General features: G+C 31.3%; 1 protein-coding gene across 1 annotated transcript in view; it reads right to left on the reverse strand.

Moving 5' to 3' along the window:
* LOC107455754 (putative inorganic phosphate cotransporter) overlaps nucleotides 1-13,032 on the reverse strand; it is a 71,863-nt gene that overhangs the window by 39,395 nt on the left and 19,436 nt on the right. Inside the window, exons 2-3 of the mRNA XM_071181986.2 lie at nucleotides 4,524-4,659; nucleotides 2,080-2,143 (exon numbers count right to left, since the gene is read on the reverse strand). Of these exons, the coding sequence (XP_071038087.2) occupies nucleotide 2,080 (1 nt within the window). The 5' untranslated portion in view covers nucleotides 2,081-2,143; nucleotides 4,524-4,659. The remainder of the gene's footprint in view (nucleotides 1-2,079; nucleotides 2,144-4,523; nucleotides 4,660-13,032) is intronic.

Here is a 13,032-nt window from a genome sequence, read left to right on the forward strand (position 1 = left end):
TTTCCTTAAAAGAAAATCGTTTTTAGTAGGGGGTATGGTTTCCCCGGACGGCCAGCAACGTCGAACACTTTTGAGGCATCGAGTCAATCAGGTTATTAATGAGGGGCTGGGATATTTCCTCCGATTTCTGCAGAAGAGCTCGTTCCAGTACTTGGAGAGTTTGTGGGGGTGGTAGGTGTCCAGTAATTAGTCTGCCTAGAAAGTCCCAAAAATGCTCGATCGGTTTCATGTCCGGAGAGCACGCTAGCCAATCAACTCGTGTGATTCCTTCTTCCAGAAAGGAATTATTCAATAAGTCAGAACGATGTTGTCTGAAATTGTCGTCCATTAGTACGAGGTCAGTTCATATTGCTGCAGCGGAAGGGATTACAATATGTCTCAGGATTTCGTCGCTATTTCGGTGACTGGTCAGAGCTCCATTTCAAATGATATGGATATCGGTTCGCCCATTAATGGAGATGCCAGCATAGACTATCATTTCCATACCACCATATCTTACAATCTCATGCTCGAACGCCGGATTGCTTCTAGTGTTACATTCTCTCTAGATGAAAATACGCCTATTAACAAGATGAACAGAAAATCGGTACTCGTCAGAAAAAAGAATATTGAGCCATTCATTTCTCCTCTAGTTCACATGCTCTGCTTCACTCCCTGCGGACTTGCCGGTGCCATGCTGTTAACGTGACACACACCATTGTTTGGCAATCATGCGGACCAACTGAGTGGTGTTAGTTTCGGACAGTTTGTGTCCAAACTGTGGTGCCAATAGCAGAGCGAATGTGTTGTTGAAGATGAGTAGCATTCATATTTCGATATCTTCCAGCAGTATGGTCTTCATTGGGCGTTGTTGAACGTCTACGACCGTGCTCTGATCTTCTGTATGCATTTCCATTTTCCAAAAAACGATGCTAGTTTCTGAAAATCACACTTTGTGAAATTTTAATAGCTTATGCGACTTCGGCTTATGTTTGGCCCCCCTTTACCAAACAAAAACTCTCAAAGCTGCTTATTCGGTTAAATGACTTCTTTGAGACATTGCACTCATCGAAACACCGCGCTTACGAAATGATGATCGTTCTTTTTCCGCTTCGTTTTACATTAAGTTGAAAGCCAAATCAAATTCGATGTTCTTTCTTCGTGGAGCACAAATAAAAAATAAAGCTTTCATAATTTCGGGTAATTTTCTTAAAAGTTTTTCCAGGAGAAAAGTGATCTTTTTCCTGCTGTCTACAACCATATCTCTTTTTGAATCATATACACGTAATTGTGCGGCAAATAGCGTTAAATCAAACTTGCGGAATCATGCCTTAAATATAAAACAAAGCTACAACTATAAGAATTTTCTTTCTAAAAGAGTAGAAATTGTCAGACCTGTATGAACAACAAAGAGCAATATGCCTTTAACACGTTGAATGCCACGGGGGTCACCGGTGACCGGCGAAGCCGAGTTTATTAGAAACACACAATTCGGGTAAATTTTTATTTTTTTTTTATATTATTACTAATATTTATTTACTAAAATATTTCGAAGAAAGTAATGCAATATAGAACGCACAAAAATAGTTTTATTTATATACACAGATATGCTAACTTGCTCCGGTCACTGTAATAAATATTTTTGAGTGGTAGTTTATTAATTGTGATTCTTGATTTAATAAATTCAATTGAGTAGATTTTAATCCATCACTATTTCTAAACAATTTGTAGGGTTATACAATTCACCACTGTTCTCGAATATGTCATGGGTGGCTGCATTTACCACCATTACCCTACGCAGAATCCTGATGTTCAAACTTGTATCGAACTAGAAAAAGAAGTCTACAAGATATAAAAAGCTTTTTCTCCAAACTAGGACTAGGACTAGGACGAATATGTCATGTTAAACTTTTTAAAAAACTAGCAAAATCTATCTAATATAAGCAAATTTAGTGTGTAGTGATTTACCGTTTGGCCAGACGGGCAAGCCATGTAAAACTAGCGTGGCATTCAACGTGTTAATGTATCATCGGTAATCCATATAGAATTTCACAAATACCATGGGCCACTTCATAAATTATGCAAGTAACAATAACTTACTTTTTGGAATTTGGAGTAGACTTCAGAATTCGGGGAAAACTTTTCACACAAAAAAGTGCTTTTCCTATTGGTATAAATTAATGATCATTATTTAATAAAAGGAAGTTGAAAAAATATTCCGTTCTTTTTTTTGCTACTCATAATAATCTAAACAGAAGTCAAATGAAGTCTTTTAATAAGAACGTTTTAAAAATAATATATTGAATTGATAATGAAAATGATACGCATTTATAGAAAATTCCTTCAGAATTTCACAACAGAGATGTCTAAAGAATGACGCATCACTGAATAATTATGTTCGACGTTTGAAGCAGATCTTTTTAAAAAATCAAAATGCAGCTTATTCTGATTCTTTTCAGCTTATGCATGTACATATTTTCCAACTACTACGTTTTTTAAAAATTATTTTATTGAGTGATAGACATCTAACCAAAACTTTCAGAATTTTTTTTTTTACATTTTAAAAGCAAAACCACGAGCGATCTGGAACAAAGTGACGTTGTATCTGAATTTTCAAATTATTTATGTGTAGTGGTGCAAAAACTAAGTTTAAATGAATAGAAAAAGATAATACATTAAACAATAATCTTACCAATTTGTACTACAGAATTTGGGTAGTTCCATAAAATATTTTTTCCGATAGTGTAGGTAAAAAATTTTATGTAAATATCTTAATAAATTAGAATTGAATTAATTATGACTACCACTATATATAAATAATAAAAAATTATAAATAAAAATCAAACTACTTTTAACCAAGATCAACGTGATTTTAATTCAATACATATCTTATTCGATTCAGAAATATTTAACCCGTTTTGCCCCGACTTTATATATTGAAATGAAAGAAGTGGTTTAATGGCAAAGGTGGTATAATATATTATGGAAATTAATTGGTTTTTCTACTGTTAGGGCATTCAAAAAGTCTTTGATCGATCAAAAAGTACTTGCTCCTTTTAATTCTACATCTAGTCAGAAATAACTAAATCATTGTGGTATCTGAGAATCTTTTAATTTACCCAGATAAATGAAAATACTGAAAAAAGTTTCCCGTCACAATAAATGTCTTTGAAAAAAGGAACTGTCCTAAATATATGACGCTGGGCGTTAACCGGTTAAAAGGATATGGCGTTCCTTACCTGTAGATTTATTTAACAGACATGTTACCTAATTTTAAATTTATTATTGATGGTACAATAAAAATATTTACTTCTTCACATTTAATATTTTCAAAGTAATTAGTGATCCATTTTACTGTTACTATATTCACGATTGTTATTGACATTTTTATTAAATCGGGGTTCTATCAAACCTTATTATTTAGGGTTGCATACCCGAAAGAAATTACGAACCGTTACTCTAAATTGAATAAGAATTTTTTTTTTTTTAATTATTTTTTTGCTGCATGAGATTTTTGATCGGTTCTTGGACATTTTTGTGTAACTGATATAAAATCTGAGGAACGATTTCTCTCAACGAACTGTAATTTTTAATGTCACCAGGGCTTTTTTCTAAGATTCAGTACTAAGAACGTCCCCACTTCTCTGCTACTTAGGGAGTGTAAGGGGGAAGATGACAAAACCGTTTGTTTATGATACGATGCGTTAAGTTTCTATTCTTTTCTAGTTAAGTGTTGTTTTCCAAGTACCATACAAGTGTATATGTATACAAATCTATACGTTCTTTATAATTTATACATTTTGAGCAAAATAAAATAAAATGTAATAGAAATACCATTTTGAACTTTCCGAACAAAATTCATCTCCGATTTGAAATTACCTCACCCGAATCAGGTAAGATCAAGTACTTGCATGACTGCAAAAGGAATCGGATCCCGGTGTTATTCTTCACTTTTTAAAAGTTCGTAATAAGGGCTTTAACTAATTATTTCCATACAAGTTTTTTTTAAAACTGCTATTGAACAGCCGACACAGTTTTCGGGTTTCTGGGTTGGTCTACTCCGTAGCCTTGTAATTTTGAACCCAATGCAGAAGACAAGGGAACTACTGGATCAAGTAATGGGAGAAATTCGTATTAGGTGAAGGAATTTTTGATGAAACTAATCCGTAAATGCGTTACGTGGTGAGGAATACCACGAAAACCTCCCACAGTCAAACTGACTGCAAAGGGAATCTAACCCATGATCCGTCTATCACTGAGGATATATTACGTCAGCACTGTGATCGCAGCGAGCCGGTTGCGGAATTCGTATCGACCAGCCATCACTAGGTTTCAAATCTGATTCACCTCATTAAAAGGAGAATGCTCCATAATCCTGAGCCACCACTGCTCATGTTATCCTCTACATCTATTTTTAATTTTTGTTCTTTTACTTAATGAAAAATTTTTTGTTCCTCTGAGCGACTCACGCATTGAAGACCCCTGCTAGAATTAAAAAATTGAGGAAAAAATAACACACTTTATGTATTAAAATCAAAACTTACTTTTATTGTGATTCTAACGTTGTTTCAAGCTCATGAAAGATGGAAAAAAAATTCTTCTGATGAATTCACCGGCATTGGAACAAAACAATCTTGTTTTTTGATCTTATTCCAAATGGAAAAAAATATCATCGGCAACCTATGCAAGATAAAAAAAAATATATAAATAAGAAAAAATATTAGAGAAGAAATATTTGAATATATTTTGACTGACATGCATTTTTGTGATAATATATATAAAAAATTCTTTCCACTCGAGATCGTTTTAAGAATACACTCCGTAATAATAATTCAATGGAAAATACTTCGGTTTTTAAGTACCTCAATTTACATACATTTTCTTATTTGTTCTACGAATTCCATTTCTACTTTGAGCGAAATATTTATACAAGTAGAGAGTTTCAAAATTTGGCTTTTAGTGAGAATGTAACTTTTTTTCTTCGCTTTTAGTGAGAATGTAACTTTGAAGTGCATTATTAGTTTTGATAAAGTGTTATTTGTAACGGTTATTGTTTTGGCAAATTTTGACAAAGTGTTATTTCAAACGTCGTCTCGCCCGTTATGACTTTTCCGCCGTTACTCCGCATTTATTTTTTGTTTTCTATCACAAACTGAAGGTGTTTTATGTATCTCACAAAAAAACCTCATCAAATGAAAATATAAAATTAAAGCCTTTGAAACTTCATAGAAACTTAAGGTATACCTGAACTAAGTATCTCTGAACAGTGTTAATACATAAAAAAAATAATGATATGTTTTAAAAAAAACGTGTACTAGCGAAATCCACCTGATTATAATTAAAATAATTAAAAAGGGAAGAAAGAAAAAAGAAAAACATGGTTGAAACATCACAGCAAGCTGTTGTAGGGATACTTTTTCACCTTTAACAAAATTTTAACAAAAGTGAATGAAGTAAAAGTTTTGTGGAATATTTAATATTCCAAGGTCAAGTATCCCTACAACTACACAATGTTATTATGTAGTTGTATTCGATTTCCAAAACTTCCACTCATCGATTTTGCAGCTGATTTCAAAAATTAGCAACAAGAATCCATTTATACAAAATGGTATATTGTTGCTAATCATTCAAAATTATTAGTCAAAATGTAGTTTTTGCTTTGTGATGTAGTTTGATTGAGTTAGAAGTTGTGAGTTAGTTTGAATGAGTTGAGGGTTAGTGTAATTTTAAGTTCGTATTATCTGAGGAAAACTAATATTATTTATAACAAGCAAAAAATATTTAAGGAAGTTATTTTAAGTTTTTAGGTTTAAATTACTTATTAACACGTTGAATGCCATAAGAGTAACCGATGACCGGCGGAGCCAATATTATTAGAAACACATAATTCGAGTAAATTTTAATTTTTTTAATATTATTAAAGTTACTAAAATGGTTTGGAGAAACTAATGCAATATAGAACACACAAAAATAGTTTTATCATACCTGCCAACTTTCCCGGATTTTGCGGGAGATTTTATTTTCATATTTAAAGTGGTAGAAATATATACTATTTTTTCTTTTATAAATTTAATTTTTAAATGATTTTGATTACCACTATTCTTACAAAAATTAAGCTTATATATTAATATGCGTTAATATCAGCTTAATTTTATTCAAATACAACATATTCGTTAGCTTAAAATTGGAAGTTTTAATTCCATTTTAATACCACTGGGAAAAATGTTAATGGAAGGGATTAAAAGTTGACAGGTCCGGTTTTATTTATCTGCACAGAGATGCAAACTTGCGGCGCACAGCGAATAAATATTTTGAAGAGGTAGTTTATTAATTGTGATTCTTAGTTCAATTTAGTAGATTTTTATCCACCACTATTTCTAAACAGTTCGTAGGCTTATATATTTCACCGCTTTTCTTCTGATATGTCGTCGAGTGGTAATAACCATGACAGTCTGGTCTCTACTTTAACAGAGGTACACTTTTTTGTTAATGAAGTTTTTATGATCTTAATGTTATTCATTATGAATATAACATCTAGGACAGTGTTTCTTAACCTTTCTGGTATTATGGACCCCTTTTAAATTTTTTTAAAAAAGTCATGGACTACACCCAAACCCCCCTGTGAAAAAAATATTTGCAAAAAACATCAATCATTAGAAAATGTTTAATTTTATTATTTTAATAGTATTAAATAACAATTATAAATATCAAATAATCAAATAAAACATTAAGAATTCAAATTTAAATTATTCACAAATGAATAACTCGATTGAACTCATCTGTAGTTGAAAAATACCGTTAGTTACGCATCAAAAAGCACCCGGCGTCCGGGCGGAACCTGGACAAGGTGTCAAATGTATGTAGCTTGATATAGTATGATAAAAATAGTCATCAGCGGGTTGCCCCTGATGGTGCAAACTGAAAGTCGGTTGGTGGAGGATGTTAAAAATATGACAGGGATATTCGTGTGCAGTTCGAGCGGAATTTAAGGTATCTCGATCTTCTTTCCGCTCACAAATCACTTAGTTTCAAATATGTATGTATTTCTACCTTTTGGAAGAAAAAAAAGATCAATGTTATTTAAATACAGTCGAACTCGTTTATAACGAACACAAAGGAACCGTAACATGTACTCGTTAAATCCGAGTGCTCGTAATAAACGGATCCTTAAGGCAGGCGTGCAACCAGAAGAGGGGGGGGGGCTTGGGAGTTCAAATAATTAAGTTTAGTTAAAATTTAATTAATACTTACTTGCTTTAATTAATTTAATTAAATACTTTTCTTAATTTAATGACAATTAACCCCCCCCCCCCAACAAACTCAGAATATCCAAATTGTTCAGCAAATTTTTCTGCTTGCACTTTTAGAATAGGTCCACTCACAGGTAAATCAGCACTACGTTGCATCTTCATTCATTTCAATAACGCTTCGTTCAAATCCTCTTTTGAACACTTCTTTAGTCGTTTACAGTCTGTTTTATTTTGGTCGTGTGCATCCATTAACTTGCCTTTGTTTTTTAGCAGTGTGGAAACAGTAGATGAAGACAATCCATACCTTTTGCAGATTTCGACATTTTTAACACCGTCATCCAATTCCTGTAAAATTTTTACTTTTTCGTCAACAGGTAAAGCTTTAGAGTGATAAGGGCAATTAAGTTTCAGTTCGCGATTTTTTTTTTTGATTTCTCGCTCATTTTGAAAAAAAGATAAGACAGAAAGACTAGAAAGTTGCGAAAAAAGATTGCAAGACAGAAAAATATTGCTCGCCAAAACCGGGTCTTGCTCGTTAAAAGCGACTTTTGCTCCATAAACTTAACATTGATCCAACCAAATATTATCGTTTCCCTCTTTAAATCCGAGTTCTCGTTAAATCCGAGCTCGTTATAAACAAGTTCGACTGCATTATTGATCCTAACGTTTTAAAAATTAGGAGCAGTCAGCGGACCCCCAAAATATGACCCGGACCCTTAAGGGGTCCATGAACCACAGGTTAAGAAACCCTGATCTAGGAGGAGAGGCATGGATGTTAGGTAACGCCCACTTTATCAATGCTTAAACGTAATGATAAAGTGTATTCGTTACGTAATCATTTCATGGAATCATTACGGAATTATTTTGAATTATTAAGTAATGATTCAAAATACATAATCATTAATTACGTATTTTTTGATGCAGAATGTGAAGTTGATATTAACGACTTTGGTAGTAATACGGTATGAAGCATTACACAAAAGTGAGCAGTAATTGGGATGAGATGGATATCTGTTAAATAAAGAAAGAACTATATATATATATATCTGTCTGTGTGTTTATACAATTACATATAATAAAGACAAAAACGATAAAAGAAAAGAGAGATTAGCAAAAAAAGCTAAGCGAAATAATACTGAGTTTAATTTACTGCGCCTAATCTTCAAGTACATGGAACTCAGAAAACAAGTTTAAAATATTGAGAAAACAAGGAGAAAGATAAAAAGATTTCCCCGAGCAGAAGAAAAAAATTATAAAAAATATTTTCAAAAAATATCGACACATTTAAAAAGTTTGGAAATTTTGCATTGTTTGCTTAATGGGTTCTATTTTCGTTTCAATATTTTTGGTGCTACTCTCACTACTGCATTGATATGTTTTGTTTTGGCTATATCAATACAATATAAGAAAGCATTATTTTTTTCGGATATAAACGCTTGATCTGATAATGATATTACTTCTTTTCCTTATTTTATTTGATTCCATTTTTTTTTAATTTTAAAATATTTAAAATATGTCAATATTATTTAAACCAGGTTTATAAAACCAGGCAACCTTTAATCTTTCAAAGAATATTTTTTCTCAGAGAATATAGAATTAAGACAATTGACAAAAATATAGTTTCTATGTATAGTAAAAGCTTAAAAACTATCGTAAGATTCCACTAGGAAATAATTTTTATATTTGTTTCTTGTTTCATGAGAGTTTTGAGCGGCATTAAGATATTTTTGATGATTCGCTAGCACTAATTTTTGTTGTGTTATGCGACCACTTTATACTATTTAACCTAATTAACACTCTCCTTGTCACTCACGCGATATGGCGAAAAGAAATTCTTCCCTACACTTTACATACCTGCCAACTTTTAATCCTTTCAAAGATGATTTTCCCCAGTGGTAGTAAAATGGAATTTATATTACAATTTTAGGCAGAAATATACGCTGTATTATGTTGGCCGTATGCGGACCATCTAAACAGTATTACATAATAATATATATGCTTGGATTTTTTAAAAAATAGTGGTGGTTAAAAAGATTATAAATTAAGTTTATAAATGTAAGGAATGAATGGAAAGCATACATTTTACTACCACTTTAAATATAGAAATAACATTTTACGCCGAATGCGTAAAAGTTGACAGATATCAGTTTAGTTCAATAAAACAGATGAAATTTTAGAAAAACGAATATTAACGTACAGATATCTTTGCAGAAAATTTGATGTATTCTCGTGATAATAAAATTTTGTTTATTAAAATAAACTTATTTTAAATACTAAAATGGTTGCTGAAATAAGAAAATGTAACTTTCGTTTTATATTTATAGATTACCAGTCTTCAATGAGAGATAAGTTACTTCTTTTTACTGGCTGTGAATCTGTTGATTTAAATACCTTCACATCTTCGAAAAATGTCCGAGACAAATATTATTAATGAAATTATGTTAATACCACTCTTTTATTTTTTCAATAAATGAGCTTTTCGAAAACGTTATTGTTTATTGTTTGCAATCAGATTTCTCTTAACCCTTTCGCGCCGACTGTCACACATGGGTGAAAGCCCTTATATAGCAAGACGGAAAAAAGAAAAACCTGGTACGTCAAACATTTCATTCCAGTATTTTTTTCGAAAAAAATGAAATATCTGTAACTATCAAGATTTCTTTAATAATTCTGGCATGCATATAAAACTGCTTCTTATCCAAGATAAAGTAGATATTGTTGAAAAATTTAAAAGAAGAATAAGTAAACTCCTCACCAAAACTAGCTATAACTGAAATGGTTTTACTACCAGCCTTTCCTCTTTTCCGTCGCGCTTTCACCCCTGCTGCCACAAACACGTGCCAGCATAAAACCGTATCAATCAGGGAAAAAAGATAAAACTGGTAATCAAAGTAATTCTTTAGCAGTTTATTTGTAGGCGGAGTTACAATTGTTTGATTTATTTAATTCACTATTATTTTGTTCAAAATAAAACTATTTAGTTATACTTTGAATTAACATTCATTAGTACTATCAAAATACTATTAACTTTATCATACAACTCCACTCAAGGGGATCTCCCCATTCCAAAGATGATTTTCCCTTCAAAACTAAAGATTTACTTCTTTAAGGACTTGTTGTTACAACATACTACAACTTCAAAGATATATAGGACCTCCCAGAATACAACAAAACAGAATCGATGAATCGGTTAGTGGCGCTTCGCGCCAAACGCCGAGATAACCCCAATATCCAGCATCCAACATTGATTATATATATGATTAAACTGACAATAATTAAAGTAAAAGCAAAGTAAGTTTGTGAAATTAGCAACGACTACATTTAAGTTATCGCTTTTTATTTAATTACAACTTGATTCTGGTTTTGTACGAATGCTTTTCTGAATCACCCGTCCCCAAGGGGTTAACGGTTAAAAGTTCTCTAAATTAAAGCTCGCTGAACTTCAAGACGTAAGTATTTTAACATTTAGAGTAGTAGACAGTTTATTCAGATTTGCAACGGAAGTGCCCGATAAAAGCCTTTTTAGCGAGAAGGAAAAACATTTAATCTTAATGGGTAAATTAATGAATGATGTAATGGTAGCGAGAAAAGCTGGAGCTAGAGTATACATTGCATGTCAGCCTCGGTTGACATTTTAATTATTTGAAGTCAGTTCAGTGAGAGACCATTTCATTAAACAGAATTGTTAATTATATAAAATTTTTATTTGACAAAAAAAGGTGGTATTATAATAATTACCAAGCATGTTTTTATTTATTGAATAAATGTTTTATACGTTGAGCAATGAAATAAACGAAATACTCTAAATTACTTTTGATCCTGATTAATCGGATTTTCACGATCTAGGACTATATCTTGTCGTCTTAAAGGCATAATCTCATACATGCTAGTTACTAGTGCAAACGATAGTTTAAGTACGAAATCAGAAACCAAAACGTACCTTTTCTAAATAAACATTCCTTTTGTTCGATGGATAAAGATTCCTGATCCCCAAATAATAAAGGGTAGCTGCAATGTAATCAATGCTTACCTGACAACTTTTACGCATTTGGCGTAAAATTTTATTTTTATAATTAAAGTGCTAGTAAAATGTATGCTTTCTATATGTTCCTTGCATTTAATAACTTAATTTATAATCTTTTAGATCACCACTATTTTTTTAAAAAGCATAAATATATCAATCCGCATAACTGTAGCATACCTACCAACTTTCACTCTTTCCGAGAATGGAATTTCAGAGTGGTTGTAATACAATCAACGAAAAACAATCTGACTCAAAATTATATTTATCTTTTGATTCCCTTAAAATTCGCTTGATCAATGATTATTATGCTTTGATATACTTATTGTAATTATTTATATGTAGTGGTGGTCAAACTCATTTATAATTATCATTATAATTCAAAAGGTTAATTGGAATAACATGAGTATTGCTACCACTTTAAATATGAAAATAAAATTCCGGAAGAGTTGGCAGGTATGCTGTTGTGATAGTCCGCGCAAGCTTAATTGTAAATACAGCATATGTTTCTGCCTAAAATTGTAATTTATATTCCGTCCTTGAAAGGACTAAAAGTTGGCAGGGATGTAAATAGTTTGCTAACGAGAGCAGTTATAAGTTTGAATCCTTTGATATTAATTTAATTTTAGCGTATTTTCCATATCTCGAGAATTTTTTAAATGAATCGAACACTATTTGCACGCCCTTAAAAAGTTTGTTTATCCAAAGATGCACACAATAATAGGACTAGTTTTTCCATGCAAAAAAATGGATTTTATTAATTATTTATTATTTAATAATGATTCAAAAAAATTTCAAATTCAAGGGGAAAAAATGTATTATTCTAAAAATTGTGATTTTGAAAAAATGTAATTTTAAAAAATGTAATTTTGAAAAAATGTAATTTTAAAAAATGCAATTTTATATAGCTAGCGAAATTTGAATGGAATCGGACAATTAGTAAGAGAGAAATCGAATTTTAAAAAATTGAAATTTTTTAAAGTTTGATTTTTCAGGAACCATTATGCAAATTTTGTTCAAATTTGTCATATAAAATTACACTTTTAACGTGATGTAAGAATTTGAGTATCAATTCAGCTATTTTTTAATATTTTTAAAAAGTAATTACAAGTAATAAATAATTATAAAAAATCCATTTTGCTGAAAATTATCTTTAGCGTAACGAATTGTATAGTTTTGTGCAAAATTTTTCATTTTAAAGATTTTTGAAATATGCACAAAAAAAGCATTAACAGGCCCAAAATTTCGAAAACCTTCTGGACTATTAGAACTATTTTCTCATATTTCGACTATTCCTTACATCCATAAAGATTCGGGAACTCAAATCCTTAGAAAAAAAGAGGATTAGATAAGAAGATAAAAAAGAATCGAAATATTTTATAATTGTGTGTAAAGTGTTTTAAATTCGCCTTAAAATATTTCAAGATATAGCAAGAAGTAAAATTAACATTAAGGGGTCCGAACTTTGGATCGCTCTCCTGACCAAATTATAGGGCCTTATTTCCCAGATTGTGGCTACCCCCTATACCTTAGAGAACAGAAATCCGAATCCGGTGAAAAAAATATGTTTACTCTGATAAAGTATGTATTTGTGTCTTATTTCGCTATGAAAAGTATTGCCCACACTAATTAATATACATATTTGTGGTCACCCTCGATTTAATAAGATTAAAACCTAGTATGTGAAAATCAGATCTTTAGATTAACTATTATTTAAAGCATTTCGTTTATTTTTCTGGGCCTCATACAATCTTCCCCCAAAAGGTAAAATTCTGTTTCTGA

The sequence above is a fragment of the Parasteatoda tepidariorum genome, chromosome 4, assembly GCF_982258835.1.
Source record: "Parasteatoda tepidariorum strain Cologne lab strain chromosome 4, Ptep-v5.0, whole genome shotgun sequence".
Taxonomy (NCBI): Eukaryota; Metazoa; Arthropoda; class Arachnida; order Araneae; family Theridiidae; genus Parasteatoda; species Parasteatoda tepidariorum.